General features: G+C 50.1%; 1 protein-coding gene across 3 annotated transcripts; it reads right to left on the bottom strand.

Annotated features, from left to right (window-relative positions):
- Nucleotides 1-3,609: 3,609 nt before the first annotated feature.
- Nucleotides 3,610-16,814, bottom strand: BIRC5 (baculoviral IAP repeat containing 5). 3 transcript variants are annotated; one of them, NM_001266181.1, is given in 4 exon segments: nucleotides 3,610-5,667; nucleotides 14,562-14,679; nucleotides 16,245-16,354; nucleotides 16,607-16,720. In NM_001266181.1, coding segments are annotated over 4 exon segments (429 nt in total). In that variant the 5' UTR covers nucleotides 16,718-16,720; the 3' UTR covers nucleotides 3,610-5,577.
- Nucleotides 16,815-16,862: the final 48 nt, after the last annotated feature.

The following is a 16,862-nucleotide window of genomic DNA, read 5'->3' as shown; positions in this document are numbered from 1 at the left end:
CAAGGCCGGCCTCTGCCTGGCCAGCCACTCACGGAGCAAACAGGCAGAAAGAATCTTCTAGGACAGGCGTCGAGTGCCAGTGGGGGTGGGAGGCAGAGGAGCCGCTGAGAGGCACCCCCTCCCCCCACCCAGGAGTAGCCCCATGAGCAACCCCGCGTGGGCAGCCACGCAGGTGGAAGGGACAGGCTGGGCAGCCATCAGTAAGGTCTGGGGTTAAATTTTAAACGAAGAGGAGGCTTCCTCTGGGTCGCCACACAGAGCAGGGCAGGGCCTGAACAGAGGGGGTCAGAGGTCTGAGGACATCCTCCCGGATGGTGGCCCTTGGAGGTGAAGCCAAGGCTGTCTTCTTGGGGTGTTTTTGGCCATGCTTTCCTCCGCTAGGCTCTTGTTGGTTTGAGCAATATAGTCAGGAAGGGAAAACCAGCCTAGCAGTTATTGAAACAATATTTCTTTTTTTTTTTTTTTTGAGGCAGAGTCTCACTCAGTCGCCCAGGCTGGAGTGCAGTGGCACGATCTCAGCTCACTGCGAGCTCTGCCTCCCGGGTTCACGCCATTCTCCTGCCTCAGCCTCCCAAGTAGCTGGAACTACAGGCACCCACCACCTCGCCCGACTAATTTTTTTTATTTTTAGTAGAGACGGGGTTTCACCGTGTTAGCCAGGATGGTCTCGATCTCCTGACCTCGTGATCCGCCCGCCTCGGCCTCCCAAAGTGCTGGGATTACAGGCGTGAGCCACCGCGCCCGGCTGAAACAATATTTCAAAGGGAGTTCAGACAGAGTGACAGAATGGCTCAGGTATTTTGTAGCTGTCGTCACACCTGAGCGCCAAAGCAAGGTGTCCTCACACCTTGCTGCACGTGGGCGGCTCCGGGGGTTTTCCAGCCCCTTTGAAGCTGGGGCTTCCCTGACCACAGCCCCTCTCTGGGAGCCGTGTGGCATCCAGCAGCCCTGTTCTCTAGGGTTGGGGATAGCTTGTTAGGTCTGGAAAGTGAAAGAACTCAACAGGTGCTCAGAGAGTAGCAGCCGCTATGAAGGCAGAGGTGATAGGGATGGGGGGTGGGGCCTCGTTCCCTCCCTAAACTCACTACAGCTGGGGAAAGAACAGTGCATAATGAAAACTCGTGGTGCTGACACTGACCCCACAATAAAGCGATATAACAAGAATCAATATTGCTTTGTTTGGGTCAACGCCTTTGTGCATGCGAAAGGTACTCATTGACTGTGCGGGGGGAACAGAGGAGCCCCATTTGGGCTGTGTGCTCCACGTGTGTCCTCCCGTTCTCTTCTATTTATTTTTTTAGAGACAGGGTCTCCCTGTGTTGCCCACGCTGGTCTAGAACTCCAGGGTTCAAGTGATCTTCCTGCCTCGGCTTCCCAAAGTGCTGGAATTATAGGCGTGACCCACTGCACCCAGCTTCCCCTTCTCTTGAGCTAAGAGCTGGTTTGAGAAGATCTGTTATTGCGCCCACATAAAGCTTACGTAGGGCCAGACGTGGTGGAATGAGCCACCTGTGGTCTCAGCTACTTGGGAGGCCAAGGTGGGAGGATGGCTTGAACCCAGGTAGGAGGTTGAGGCTGCAGTGAGCTGTGGCTGTGATCAATAAAGCGAGACCCTATCTTAAAAAAAACAAAAAAAGACCAGGTATAGTGGCTCAGGCACTTTGGGAGGCCAAGGTGGGCGGATCACTTGAAGTCAGGAGTTTGGGAGACCAGCCTGGCCAACATGGTGAAACCCTCTCTCTACTAAAAATACAAAAATTAGCCAGGCATGGTGGCTCACGCCTGTAATCCCAGCTACTCAGGAGCCTGAGGCAGAAGAATCGCTTGAACCCGGGAAGCAGAGGTTGCAGTGAGCTGAGATCACACCACTGCACTGCAGCCTGGGCAACAAAGCAAGACTCCATCTCAAAAACAAACAAACAAACAAACAAACAAAAAACGTTTAACACCGCTGTTATCTAGAGGGAGATTTTGGCAGGGTGCGGTGGCTCACGCCTATAATCCCAGCACTTTGGGAGGCCGAGGTGGGCTGATCACGAGGTCAGGAATTCAAGACCAGCCTGACCAATATGGTGAAACCCCGTCTTTACTAAAAATACAAGAATTAGCTGGGCCTGGTGGTGTGCGCCTGTAGTCCCAGCTATTTGGGAGGCTGAGGCAGAAGAATCACTTGAACCCAGGAGGCGGAGGTTGCAGTGAGCTGAGATGGTGCCCCTCCACTCCAACCTGGATGACAGAGCGAGACTCTGTCTCAAAAAATATATATATAAAATAAAATTTAAAAAGGCCAGGCGCGGTGGCTCACGCCTGTAATCTCAGCACTTTAGGAGGCCGAGGCAGGTGGATCACTTGAGGTCAGGAGTTTGATACCAGCCTGGCCAACATGGTGAAACTCTGTTTCTACTAAAAATACAAAAATTAGCCAGGCGTGGTGGCTCACGCCTATAATCCCAGTTATTCAGGAGCCTGAGGCAGAAGAATCGCTTGAACTCGGGGACGGAGGTTGCAGTGAGCCAAGATCACACCACTGCACTCCAGCCTGGGCAACAGAGCAAGACTCCATCTTAAAAAAAAAAAAAAACGCAACTGTTATCTAGAAGGAGGTTTTTTGTTTGTTTGTTTGTTTTTTGAGACGGAGTCTCGCTCTGTCGCCCAGGCTGGAGTGCAGTGGCCGGATCTCGGCTCACTGCAAGCTCCGCCTCCTGGGTTTACGCCATTCTCCTGCCTCAGCCTCCTGAGTAGCTGGGACTACAGGCGCCCGCCACCGCGCCCGGCTAATTTTTTGTATTTTTAGTAGAGACGGGGTTTCACCGTGGTCTCGATCTCCTGACCTCGTGATCCGCCCGCCTCGGCCTCCCAAAGTGCTGGGATTACAGGCGTGAGCCACCGCGCCCGGCCAAAAAATGGTAGCTATGACTGGGCGCAGTGGCTCGAGCCTGTAATCCCAGCACTTTGGGAGGCCGAGACGGGCGGATCACGAGGTCAGGAGATCGAGACCATCCTGGCTGACATGGTGAAACCCCGTCTCTACTAAAAAATACAAAAAACTAGCCAGCGAGGTGGCGGGCGCCTGTAGTCCCAGCTACTTGGGAGGCTGAGGCAGGAGAATGGCATAAACCCGGGAGTTGGAGCTTGCAGTGAGCTGAGATCCAGCCACTGCACCCCAGGCTGGGCGACAGAGAAAGACTCCGTCTCAAAAAAAAAAAAAAAAAAAAATGGTAGCTAGGCCAGGCACAGTGGCTCCCGGCCATAATACCAACAATCCCATTGCTGAAGCAGGACAATCACTTGAGCCCAGGAGTTTGAGACCAGCCTGGGCAACAAAGTGAGATCCCATCTAAACAAAACAAAATTTTTCAATTAGCCGGGTGTGACGGCCTGCACCTGTAGTCCCAGCTATTTGGGAGGCTGAGGTGGGAGGTTCACCTGAACGCAACAATTTGAGGTTGTGGTGAGCTTTGTTCATTCCACTGCATTCCAGCCTGGGAGGGCAAGGCCTTGTCTCCAGGGGAAAAAAAAAAAGTAGATAAAACCACATTAGACTTTATTGGCAATTGTGTTATTCTTTCCACATGGCAACAGCCTGCAGTGGGGGCTCCAGTTTGGCTTGCTGGTCTCTTCTGGTGGCAGGCACTGCTGTCTCTACCTTCCAGGGTGGCAGTTGCCCCGAAGGGCTCTAACTTGCCATTGGAACTTCACCCACAGCCCAGAAGCCTCCATTCACAACCCTTCCCACACTCCACTCTGACTTAGAGAACCTGGAAAACGGACACATGGACACGAATCTGAAAGAAAGTCTGAGTGGTTGCCCTCAGACAAGGGCCTACGGCTTTATTAACAGATGTTGAGGAAGCTTTCAGGTGCTGGCAGCCATGAGGGTCTGGTTTTAAGAATGGCCTTTAAGGAAAAGCCATAGCAGGCGGGTTGAGAGGGGTGGCTCCCGCTCAGCCCCGCCCCCAGCACAGGCTGACAGAAGCCGAGATCCACATCACCGCCTGGCGTGCAAAGGAGCTGAAGACAAAACCATTTTTTCCAGCTTCTCTACAAAGTCAATTTATAAGCAAGTTATTAAAGTGAAGCATCCATTTATAGACTGGTACAAATATCAAAAATAAGCAGCTTAGATGAGTAGAGGCTGGAGTGCATTTTCTGCTAACAAAAACCACTGTGATATTCTCCAAGTTTAGAGGAAAAGTCTGAGGCCGACTCAGATGTGGCAGAAATAAGTGGGTCTGAAGTGCATTTTCAGTTGTTTCTACCCGGAAGGAGCCGGGATGATACAAACAGGTCTGGGGTTCGTGGCTCTGGTGAGCGCCCAGACAACTGCGTCTGTGCTAGGATGCTCGTCCTCACTGCGGCTATCTGGGCAGATGGCTGTTGGCAGGCTAGGGCCGACGATGAAAAACTGACAATATTTTAAAAACCCAGTAGGGTCCACAGCAGTGTTTGAAATGACAGGCTTTTTATTTCTCAGAACAGCCGAGATGACCTCCAGAGGTTTCCAACGAAGCTGTAACAATCCACCCTGCAGCTCTGTGACAGGGAGGAGGGCGAATCCAATCCATCATCTTATGCCAGACTTCAGCCCTGCGGGAGCTGCTGCTGCCAAAGAAAGCGGGGACCTGGGCGGACTGCATCCCTCCCCCGTGTGGAGAACGTGACAGATGTGAAGGTCGGGCTGACAGACACACGGCCTGCAGCAGCCCAGCCAGTCCCACACAGCATCGAGCCAAGTCATTTAAAAAGGATTCAGGCCACTGCCTTTTTCTCAGGGAGGAGCAGCCAGCATGTGCCCTGCAGCTCACTGGGCCTGTCTAATCACACAGCAGTGGCAAAAGGAGTATCTGCCAGACGCTTCCTATCACTCTATTCTGTCTCTAAGTCCACCTGAAGTTCACCCCGTTTCCCCAATGACTTAGAATGGCTTTGTGCTTAGTTTTAATTGTAGTTTGTGCTATTCTGTGAATTAACAATTCAAACAAAATAAGAAAGACACGTTGTGAAACAGTAGAGGAGCTGGAGACTCTGTCTCCATTCCCCTCCTCATCACACACAAGTCATGCATCTACCAAAAAAAAAAAAAAAAGTGGCCTCTGAGGCAGCACAGGCGTGACAGATGAGGAATCTGCAGCTCAGATTCAACAGGCACCTGCCAAGTCCACACTCAGGACTGTGTGACAGCCTCAACAACATGAGGTCCAGACACATTCACTGTGGAAGGCTCTGCCCAAGTGAACAAAGCCATCAGCTCTAGCAAAACGGACACCGCCTTCTTCCTCCCCCACTTCTCACCTGGTAAGTCCGGGAATCAAGAAGACAAAAATGAGCCAAAAAAAAAAAAAAGAGAGAGAGAGAGGCAGTCACTGTTATCAGCAGCACCCGCTGCACAGGTAGAAGCACCTCTGGTGCCACTTTCAAGACAAAACAAGATACAGCTGAAATATCTAATTGTGAAATATTGATCTTCTCCTTTCCCAAGGCATTGCTAAGGGTCCCACAGGAAGGCTGGTGGCACCAGGGAATAAACCCTGGAAGTGGTGCAACCACTCTGGGACCAGGCAGCTCCAGCCAGAGGCCTCAGTCCGTGGCAGCCAGCTGCTCGATGGCACAGCGCACTTTCTTTGCAGTTTCCTCAAATTCTTTCTTCTTATTGTTGGTTTCCTTTGCCTGGAAATAAAGAATAGACACAGGACACTGAAACCAGAGCTTCCCAGTCACATCCTGTAGATAAGAAGACAAAGGAAAAAACAATCAGGGAACACTGATAGGGCACCTAAATCAACTGGGCACTGGGCTGGGGCAGATTCCCAGCTACCTGGGACAAACATCCTGCTTCAGATCAACTCCTCTAGTTTCAGCTGCCTCCTAATCATCGAATAACAGAAAACATGGACGGAGTGCTTGGTATGCACCCAGCACCATTCTACCGGCTTCACTCCATTGACTGATTTATGCTCAGTGACCCTGCAGTGGGTGCTCCCATCTCTCTACTATACAGATGAGGAAACCGAAGTCCAGCCTGAAGCAGCCACTCCAAGTACCCAGCTAGTCTAGGTATCTAGCTAGTCTAGGCAGAGCTCTGCTCTTAACCACCACCCTAGCTTTCTCCTGAAACTCCTGGAGGGAAGTCCAGAGCCTTCCTCTTCATGTCCAGTTAAACAGATCCTGGCAAACATCAGGCTCTTCCTCAAACAGAAATTCTTTTTGCTTCCAGTCCCTCCCTGAATCTGGCTTCCAATTTTTTCATTCTGCTAACAGAGCTCTCTCCTAAAGGGCAAATGACAATCACATTAGCAAATCCAGGGACCCCCTTCCCTATCATATTTTTTATTCACCCTAACTCCTCTGCTACATTAAAAAACAAAAACTTTTATTGGGTTAAATTTGTTTTCTGATAGAGGTTACCTTAAAAAAATTACTTTATTTTTTTGAGACAGACTTTTGCTTTTGTTGCCCAGGCTGGAGTGCAAAGGCGTGATCTCAGCTCACTGCAACGCCTCCCGGGTTCAAGAGATTCTCCTACCACAGCCTCCTGAGTAGCTGGGATTACAGGCATGCGCCACCATGCCTGGCTAATTTTGTATTTTTAATAGACACGAGGTTTCTCCATGTTGGTCAGGCTGGTGTTGAACTCCCGACTTCAGGTGATCTACCTGCCTCGGCCTCCCAAAGTGCTGGGATTACAGGCGTGAGCCACTGCGCCCAGCCAAAAAATTACTTTTCAATATGTACTTTATATATCCTAAGTTTTACCTCATGTATAATAATTTATAATTTATTTTTATATACATTTATAATTTGTAAATTATTAATTGAAAGAAAATTTAAAAATAATAAATTGATAAGAAAAAAACAGTACACGTTTGTTTTTTTTTTAGAGACAGGGTCTCACTCTGTCCCCCAGGATGGAATGCACTGGCAAGATTATGGCTTATTGCAGCTTTGACCGCCAAGGCTCAAAGTGATCCTCCCACCCCAGCCTCCTGAGTAGTTGAGACTACAGGCACATGCCACCATGCCTGGCTAATTTTTTGTGAATTTTTTGAAGAGATGAGGTCTGGCCACATTGCCCAGGCTCGCCTCAAAACTCCTGGGCTCAATCAATCCTCCTGCCTTGGCCTCCCAAAGTGCTGGGATTCAGGCACAAGCCACTGCACCTGGCCCAACAATGCACCTTGTAATGGACTGTGATGGACAACTCTGCAGTCCCAGGGAGCCTCACCTTTACTGATATGGAAAGATAGCCATGGCTTTAAAAAAAAAAAAAAAAAATATATATATATATATATATACACACACACACACACACAGAGATTATTCAGTTTCTTCTTCACTTTCAAAAAAGCATAAAATTAACAAAGCTCCTTTGCATACATACTATAATTTAACCACCCCAATGTGGAGGTCAATATCTCCATTTTATACAGTTTTCCACTAAAGGGAGGGGCAAAGCAAACACAAGAACTCTCACTATTGAAAAACAAAACAGGCCAGGCGCAGTGGCTCACACCTGTAATGCTAGCACTTTGGGAGGCCGAGGTGGGCAGATCATGAGGTCAGGAGTTCAAGACCAGCCTGGCCAACATGGTGAAACCCCGTCTCTACTAAAAATACAAAACTAAGCTGCGTGTGGTGGTGGGCGCCTGTAATCCCAGCTACTCAGGAGGCTGAGGCAGGAGAATCATTTGAACCCAGGAGGTAGAGGTTGCAGTGAGCAAGATCTCACCATTGCACTCCAGCCTGGGTGACAGGGCAAGACTGTCTCAAAAAAAAAAAAAAAAAAAAGAAAAAGAAAAGAAAAACAAAACAGGCCAGGTGCAGTGGCTCACGCCTGTAAAACTCACTGACAAAACTTCTGGCTGGGTGCGGTGGCTCAAGCCCATAACCCCAGCACTTTGGGAGGCCAAAGCAGGAGGATCAGTTGAGCCCAGAAGTACAAGACCACCTTGGGCAATGTACCAAGACCACTGTCTCTACAAAAAATTTAAAATTTGGGCTGGGCACGGTGGCTCATGCCTGTAATCCCAGCACTTTGGGAGGCTGAGGCGGGTGGATCACCTGAGGTCAGGAATTCGAGACCAGCCTGGCCAAGATGGTGAAACCCTGTCTCTACTAAAAATATAAAAATCAGCCACATGTGGTGGTGGGAGCCTGTAGTCCCAGCTACTCAGGAGGCAGAGGTTGCAGCGAGCCGAGAAAATGCCATTGTATTCCAGACTGGGCGACAAGAGTGAAACTCTATCTCAAAAAAAGAAAAAAAAGAAAAAAAAAAATTAGGCCAGGCGCAGTGGCTCAAGCCTGTAATCCCAGCACTTTGGGAGGCCGAGACGGGTGGATCACGAGGTCAGGAGATCAAGACCATCCTGGCTAACACGGTGAAACCCCGTCTCTACTAAAAAATACAAAAAACTAGTCGGGCGAGGTGGCAGGAGCCTGTAGTCCCAGCTACTCGGGAGGCTGAGGCAGGAGAATGGCGTAAACCCGGGAGGCGGAGCTTGCAGTGAGCTGAGATCCGGCCACTGCACTCCAGCCCGGGCGACAGAGCGAGACTCTGTCTAAAAAAAAAAAAAAACAAAAAAAAAACATAAATAAATAAATTAGCCAGACATGGCAGCATGTGCCTGTAGTCCCAGCTACTGGGGAGGCTGAGGCAGGAGGATTGCTTGAGTCCAGGAGGTCAAGGCTATAGTGAGCTGTGATTGTGCCACTGTACTTCAGCCTGAGCAACAGAGCAAGACCCCATCTCTGAAAACAAACAAAAAACTCCTGCCGCCCAGGTCTACAACTCGCCTCTCCTTCTAGTGCTTTGTTTTGTCCTCATCGCAAGTATTTATCAAGTAAACTATTATGAATAAGTTGCGCTGTTTATTTCCACATTAAATTTATTCCCCAATCGATTTTCACATCGGTTCTAATTTATTTCATTGTTTCAAAAGCTAAGCACCAAGGCAGCAGCAGAAACAAGAATCAGCACCCAGTGCAGCGCCCTGGGTGGCCAGACCTCAGCTTCCACAGAAGCGCCTTCCTGGCACCCTGGCAAGGCAGCAGACAGGGACAACCTGCCGTTAAGTCTGGGATCTTGGGAATCCCTAGCATCACCAGCAACAGCATCCTTGTCTTCAGGATTTGTATAGCACAACACATGTGCCTGTGGTCCCAGCTACTTGGGAGGCTAAGGTGGGAGGATCATTTGAGCCTAGGAGGTTGAGGCTGAGGTGAGCCAAGATCACACCACTGCACTCAGCCTGGGTGACAGAGTAAGACCCTGTCTCAAAAAAAAAATTATATTGTTTCAGAATTAAAGTAATAAAAACAAATCCATAAAAGTATTCTGTATTCTGAATCGGGGAAAACAAAAAACAGTTCAAAATAAAAGCCAAGCAGCTTTTTAAATCTCCCCACTGTTCTGAAAGGCTGGAATGTCTCCCCTCATTCCAATCTGGCTGGGTCTATCAGGAGACGGAGACCGAGGGGTCTCCTGCGGGGGCCGAGGCCTCTACTTCTTCGTCCTGCCCCTTCAGCTCACACATCCTGAAAATCTGCTTTTCTTAATCTCATCTTCAAACAGGTGAGTCGACTTCCCACACCAGACTGCATCCTCACCCCTGTAACCCTAGAGCAGAGCACCCCGCAGCGTCCACCAGCACTTCAGGGCTTTCTGGAACTGGACTGTGTCAGATTTCAGTTGCTCTGTTTGCAATGGCAACAACCCTCTGTCTTTCTCAGCGCTCTGGGACCTGGCTTCCAGCCCACGCCTCCACGTCCTCTGCTCCTCCCCTGTGCTCATGATGGTTCCAGGCACACAAGCTGCTCCTTGTCTAAAACAGGGCTTGGCAAGCCAGGGCCTGCTGGCCAAATCCATCCAGCCCGTCATGGCCTTTTTTTGTCCAGCCCACGGGCTAAGAATGCTTTTTATGTTTCTAAAAGGTCGTGAAAAACTACAACAAAAGGCAATATGCAACAGAGGCTGTGACCCACGAGGGCTAAGGGATGGTCTGTGGCACACTACAGAAAAGCTGGCTGACCTCTGACCCAGAAAAAGATGATCCCCAGCCCACTTTCCAGTTTCCACGCTGCAGCTCCCACAACCTCAACCGGGTGACGAGCTCTCCCACAGCATGCTTCACCCACCACTGGCCTCTTCCCTCTTCCTGACAAAACGCTATCTTAGTCCTTAGCACTTCAAAGTCACTATATTGAGGCCAGGCGTGGTGGTTCATGCCTGTAATCCCAGCACTTTGGGAGGCCAAGGCGGGCAGATCACTTGAGGCCAAGAGTTCGAGACTGGCTTAGCCAACATGGCAAAACCCCGTCTCTACTAAAAATACAAAAGTTAGCTGGGCCTGGTGGCACACACCTATAATCCCAGCTACTTGGGAGCCTGAGGCACAAGAATCACTTGAACCTGGGCGATGGAGGTCGCAGTGAGCCAAGATCGCACCAACGCCCTCCAGTCTGGGCGACTGAGTGTCACTCTGTGTCAAATTTTTAAAAAGCCACATATAAGGACATAATTATTTTACGCTGATTTCTAAAAAGGAATACAATTTTCAAGCTGAAAAGGAACCTGAGAAACCATGGGACGGGGGGGGGGGGTCTAACCTCTATTTAGCAAGGAAAGTGTGACCACGACTGGCGTCACAACGTCTCCTGACTCCGCCCAGGGCTTTGCTACAAGGATATGGAACCCCCATTACTTACTCTGTGTGGGGCTGCCAGACTTAGGAAATAAGAATATTCGACGCCCAGGCCGGGCGCAGTAGCTCACACCTGGAATCCCAGAGCTTTGGGAGGCCGAGGCAGGCAGATCACTTGAGGTCAGGAGTTTGAGACCAGCCTGACCAACATGATGAAACCCTGTCTCTACTAAAAATACAAAAAATTTAGCTGGGCGTGGTGGCGTGGGCCATTAATCCCAGCTACTTGGGAGGCTGAGGCAGCGTGCACTGCACTGCAGCCTGAGTGACAGAGCGAAACTCTGTCTCAAAAAAAAAAAGAAAAAGCTGGGCGTGGTGGCTCACGTCTGTAATCCCAGCACTTTGGGAGGCCGAGATTAGCGGATCATGAGGTCAGGAGATGGAGCCCATCCTGGCTACCGCAGTGAAACGAAACCCCATCTCTACTAAATATAACAAAAAAAATTAGCTGGATGTGGTGGTGGGTGCCTATAGTCCCAGCTAATCGGGAGGCTGAGGTAAGAGAATGGTGTGAACCCGGGAGGCGGAGCTTGTAGTGAGCCAAGATCGCGCCACTGCACTCCAGCCTGGGCGACAGAGTGAGACTCTGTCTTAGAAAAAAAAAAAAAAAAAAAAGGCCCGGCGCGGTGGCTCAAGCCTGTAATCCCAGCACTTTGGGAGGCTGAGACGGGTGGATCACGAGGTCAGGAGATCGAGACTATCCTGGCTAACACGGTGAAACCCCGTCTCTACTAAAAAATACAAAAAACTAGCCGGGCGAGGTGGCGGGCACCTGTAGTCCCAGCTACTTGGGAGGCTGAGGCAGGAGAATGGCGTGAACTCGGGAGGCGGAGCTTGCAGTGAGCTGAGATCCGGCCACTGCACTCCAGCCTGGGTGACAAAGTGAGACTCCGTCTCAAAAAAAAAAAAAAAAAAAAAAAAAAAATGCCAGGCATGGCGGCTCATGCCTGTAATCCCAGCACTCTGGGAGGCTAAAGAGGGCAGATCACGAGGTCAGGAGTTCAAGACCTGCCTGCCCAGCTTGGTGAAACCCCGTTTCTACTAAAAATACAAAAATTAGCCAGGCATGGTGGTGCGTGCCTGTAGTCCCAGCTACTTGGGAGGCTGAGGTAGGAGAATCACTTGACCTCGGGAGGCAGAGGTTGCAGTGAGCCGAGATGGCACCACTGCACTCAAGCCTGGGTGACAGAGTGAGACTCCGTCTCAAAAAAAAAAAACAATGCCCAGTTACATTTCAACTTCAGATAAATGACTAAGTTTCTAATAAATACTGACACAAAATGTGGCATTTGCTTATACTAAAAAAGCATTCCTTGTCAATCTAAAATTCTGCCTTAACTGGAGCTCTAGTCTTCTCTGGCAAGCCTCATGCTCCACACCCTGGCTGCTCGGGAGCCACCCCTTTTGTGGACTCATGGCTTCACCTTCTGCTGTCACAATAGCCCAGCACAACTGGACAAGAGCCTGGAGGGAGTCACCTGCAGAAAACCCTTTGGGTCCTGATGGGCTGCTGCCTCTTTTTACCCCTTCCCCACATACCCTCTACTGTGTGTCCCCAGACCTCTGTTCACACCACTGCCAGCACAGGAGCATGTGGCCATGTGACACCCCATGTAGGTTTTCACTGAGGGCAGGAAGGCAATCCTAATGTTACAACGTCCCCACCAACCAAGGATCCTCAAGCTCAATACACCTTTACTAAGGGTACATGTTTTTCTGACCACACAACCCCAAGATCATATTCCAGGAGCTTTTTTTTTTCTTTTTTGAGACAGAGTCTTGCTCTGTCGCCAGGCTGGAGTGTAGTGGCGCTATCTCGGCTCACTGTAACCTCCGCCTCCCAGGTTCAAGCGATTCCCCAGCCTCAGCCTCCCAAGTAGCTGGGACTACAGGTGCACATCACCATGCCCAGATAAATTTTTGGATTTTTAGTAGAGACAGGGTTTCACCATGTTGTTGAGGATGGTCTCAATCTCCTGACCTCGTGATCTGCCTGCCTTAGCCTCCCAAAGTGCTGGGATTACAGGCGTGAGCCACCGCGCCAAACTTTTTTTTTTTTTTCCTGAGATAGACTGTTGCTCTGTCGCCCAGGCTGGTGTGCAGTGGCACGATCTTGGCTCACTGCAACCTCTGCCTCCCGGGTTTAAGAGATTATCCTGCCTTAGCCTCCCAAGTAGCTGGGGTTACAAGTGCCCACCACCATGCCCAGCTAATTTGTGTATTTTTAGTAGAGATGGTGTTTCATCATGTTGCCCAGGCTGGTCTCAAATTCCTGACCTCAAGTGATCTGCCCACCTCAGCCTCCCAAAGTGCTGGGATTACAGGTGTAAGCCACCACGCGCGGCCTAATTTGTGTATTTTTAGTAGAGATGGTGTTTCATCATGTTGCCCAGGCTGGTCTCAAATTCCTGACCTCAAGTGATTTGCCCGCCTCAGCCTCCCAAAGTGCTGGGATTACAGGTGTGAGCCACCACGCCTGGCCACACTCCAGGAGCTTTAAAATCACACATATATCCTAGGGGCTTTAAAAATGATTCCTAGCTGGGTATGGTAGCTCATGCCTGTAATCTCAGCACTTTGGGAGGCCAAGGCAAAAGGATCCCTTGAGCTCAGGAGTTCGAGACCAGCCTGGACAACATAGGGAACCCTCATCTCTACAAAAATAAGTAAATAAATAAATAAAGCAGGTGGGCATGGTGGGGTGTGCCTGTAGTCACAATTACTTGGGAGGATGAGGCGGGAGGATCACTTGAGCTCAGGAGTTTGAGGCTGCAGTGAGCTATGGGGTACCACTACACTGCAACCCAGGTGACAGAGTGAGTCCCTGTCTCAAAAAAATAAAAACAGCCGGGTGCGGTGGCTCACGCCTGTAATCCCAGCACTTTGGGAGGCCGAGGTGGGCGGATCACGAGGTCAGGAGATCAAGATCATCCTGGCTAACACGGCGAAACCCTGTCTCTACTAAAAATACAAAAAAATTAGCTGGGCATGGTGGCGGGTGCCTGTAGTCCCAGCTACTAGGGAGGCTGAGGCAGGAGAATGGCTTGACCCAGGGAGGCGGAGCTTGCAGTGAGCCGAGATCACGTCACTGCACTCCAGGCTGGGCGACAGAGCAAGACTCCATCTCAAATAAATAAATAAATAAAAATAAAAATAAAAATACTTCCTGAGTCCGGTCGTGATGGCTCACACCTGTAATCCCAGCACTCTGGGAGGCCGAGGTGGGCGGATCACCTGAGGTCAGGAGTTCAAGATCAGTCTGGCCAACATGGCAAAACCTCGTCTCTATCAAAAATACAAAAATTAGCTGGGTGTGGTGGCACATGCCTATAATCCCAGCTACTTGGGAGGCTGAAGCAGGCAAACCGCTTGAGCCCGGGAGGCAGAAGTTGCAGTGAGCCGAGATCATGCCACTCCACTCCAGCCTGGGCAACAGTGAAACTCTGTCTCAGAGAAAAAAAAAAAAAGCCAGGTGCGGTGGTTCACACCTGTAATCACAGCACTTTGGGAGGCTGAGGTGGGCGAACCATGAGGTCAGGAGTTTGAGACCAGCCTGGCCAGCATGGTGAAACCCCATCTCTACTAAAAATACAAAAATTAGCTGGGTGTTGTGGCACGTGCCTGTAATCCCAGCTACTTGGGAGGCTGAGGTAGGAGAATCACTTGAACCCGAGAGGCGGAGGTTGCAGTGAGCTGAGATTGCGCCACTGCACTCCAGCCTGGGCAACAAGAGTGAAACTCCGTCTCAGAAAAAAAAACAAAAAATGCTTCCTGAGGAAAACACAGAGTCCCTTTGAGGGACTAGGTAGTTTAGTGCTAAAGACATTGAATAGGGTTTGAACAGTTCTTATTCCCAATACATACAATTTTGTTCTTGGCTCTTTCTCTGTCCAGTTTCAAAAATTCACCGAGGGTTAATTCTTCAAACTGCTTCTTGACAGAAAGGAAAGCGCAACCGGATGAATGCTTTTTATGTTCCTCTCTAGAAAAATCAAAACAACAGCGGAAAGGCAGTTGAAGGGATTAAAGTGGCAGTCCACTCCCAGGGGGCCACCTCCCCGCGCCCTCCACAGGCACGCCCTGCTCTGCCTCAGGAGCAAGACGTCAAGTCTGGCATCCGTGCTGTGCCCAAGCCACATTCCCATATGGCACCTCTTAGCACCGTCTCCTCCCTGTGGACGTCTCCCCCCACATCTGTGTGGCTAATGTATCTATTTTATCTGGACTTCTTTAGCAGTTAGTTGGAAAAGTGTTACATGGTGTAAGTTCAAAGGAATTACATGTCAAACCCCTCTAACATTCTCAAGGAACTGTTTGAAGTAATTTCATTTCACTGGAATTGTTATGTAATCCACTGTAAGGATTAAGGGCAGAGAAGGCCATTATTGCCCAGGGTTCCCCAAGGGACCCCTCTAGCTCATACTCTCATTTCCCGCTTGGGGAGTCTCCCTGCATAGCTGATTATCACCGTTACCAGAACTGTGTTATAATGAAAACATGGCCACCCAAAGTCCAAAAGGACAGCCAGTTGTAACTGTAATCTGCAAATATGATAACACTTATTCATTTTCAAGACGAATACCACTGATATTTTCCCAGTGATTACTGGGATGCAGTACAACCACCATAGCAAACATACGAAGAAAAACACAGCTAGTCTCTTCTGGCCAACAAGAAAAACAACTGGGGTGATTCTCAAGGGAAAAAAATTCAAGTTGTGGAAGCAACTGATTCGGACAGAAAAAAAGGTGAGAAAAGGTTATGGCATTACAGTGTGGAAAGACAGACATCATCTGAGTACAGAACGTCATTGTCATTAACTAGGCATCTTGAAGAAAAAAAGCCAAAACAACACTGAAGTACATGCTTTCTTTCTTTCTCTTTTTTTTTCAATTTTTTATTTTTATGACGGAGTCTCGCTCTGTTGACCAGGCTGGAGTGCAATGGCACAATCTCTGCTCACTGCAACCTCCGCCTCCCAGGTTCAAGCGATTCTCCCGCCTCAGCCTCCCCAGTAGCTGGGATTACAGGTGAGTGCTACCATGCCTGGCTAATTTCTGTATTTTTAGTAGAGCTGGGGTTTCGCCATGTTGGCCAGGCTGGTCTCAAACTCCTAACCTCAGGTGATCCGCCCACCTCAGCCTCCCAAAGTGTGAAGTGCACACTTTCAAAAGGTAATTTTTGTGCTGTGTGGGTTATATTTCAATTAAACTTTTTAAAAAAATCTCAAGAAAAGCACTTGGACATCTCTGGCAGTTCACAACAACAGGGTCTGCTAATGTATTCTATTGAACATGAAAGGCATCAGGCATCTTATGTGAATGAGACTTTAACACCACCCTAAGGGCATTTTGGTCAAATGAAATTTAATCAGGTTGTAAGCATCACCAAGGCACCAGCATATAGAGAGGTATCCGTTCAAAACAGCCGTTTAAGAAGCATTGAGGCTGAAAAGCAACCCTCCCATACTAAGTGTCTTCACAATTCAAATCTTTTGACAGCTCAGTTCAAAACAAAGCCCATCGTGGCTGGCCAGAGAAGACTTACATGGGGTCGTCATCCGGCTCCCAGCCTTCCAGCTCCTTGAAGCAGAAGAAACACTGGGCCAAGTCTGGCTCGTTCTCAGTGGGGCAGTGGATGAAGCCAGCCTCGGCCATCTGCAAGGGACAGCACAGCTCGTGAGTGGACTCGGCAGCCCGGAACCCCGAGGCCCAGCCACGAAGGCCTCGATGGGGACAAAGTAAGGAGGGGAGGGCGGCTCGGACCCAAGGTGCCCAGCCACAGTGGCCTCGCTGGGGATAGGACGGGGAGGGGAGGGCGGCTTGTACCCCCGGGGCCCAGTTACAGTGGCCTCGCTAGGGAAAGGGCAAGGCGGGTCTGGGGGACCCCAGGAGGCCGGGCAGTCTCACCCGCTCCGGGGTGCAGGCGCAGCCCTCCAAGAAGGGCCAGTTCTTGAATGTAGAGATGCGGTGGTCCTTGAGAAAGGGCTGCCAGGCAGGGGGCAATGTCGGGGCACCCATGCCGCCGCCGCCACCTCTGCCAACGGGTCCCGCGATTCAAATCTGGCGGTTAATGGCGCGCCGCGGGGCATGTCGGGAGCGCACGCCCTCTTAGGCGGTTCACCCCCCGCGGCCTTCTGGGAGTAGAGGCGGGGAGGCGCGGGGC

This window comes from Macaca mulatta, chromosome 16 (assembly GCF_049350105.2).
Source record: "Macaca mulatta isolate MMU2019108-1 chromosome 16, T2T-MMU8v2.0, whole genome shotgun sequence".
Lineage (NCBI taxonomy): Eukaryota > Metazoa > Chordata > Mammalia > Primates > Cercopithecidae > Macaca > Macaca mulatta.
The sequence above is the reverse complement of the archived record's forward strand: the minus strand, read 5'-3'. Positions and strand labels throughout refer to the sequence as shown.

Coding starts and splice junctions, on each gene's coding strand:
- BIRC5 (XM_077968890.1), bottom strand. CDS start 16,717: ATGGGTGCCCCGACATTGCCCCCTGCCTGGCAGCCCTTTCTCAAGGAC. Junction 14,680..16,244: donor GAGCCGGATGACGACCCCAT/GTAAGTCTTCTC, acceptor TGATTTTTCTAG/AGAGGAACATAAAAAGCATT. Junction 5,722..14,561: donor AAAGAGCCAAGAACAAAATT/GTATGTATTGGG, acceptor TCTTATCTACAG/GATGTGACTGGGAAGCTCTG.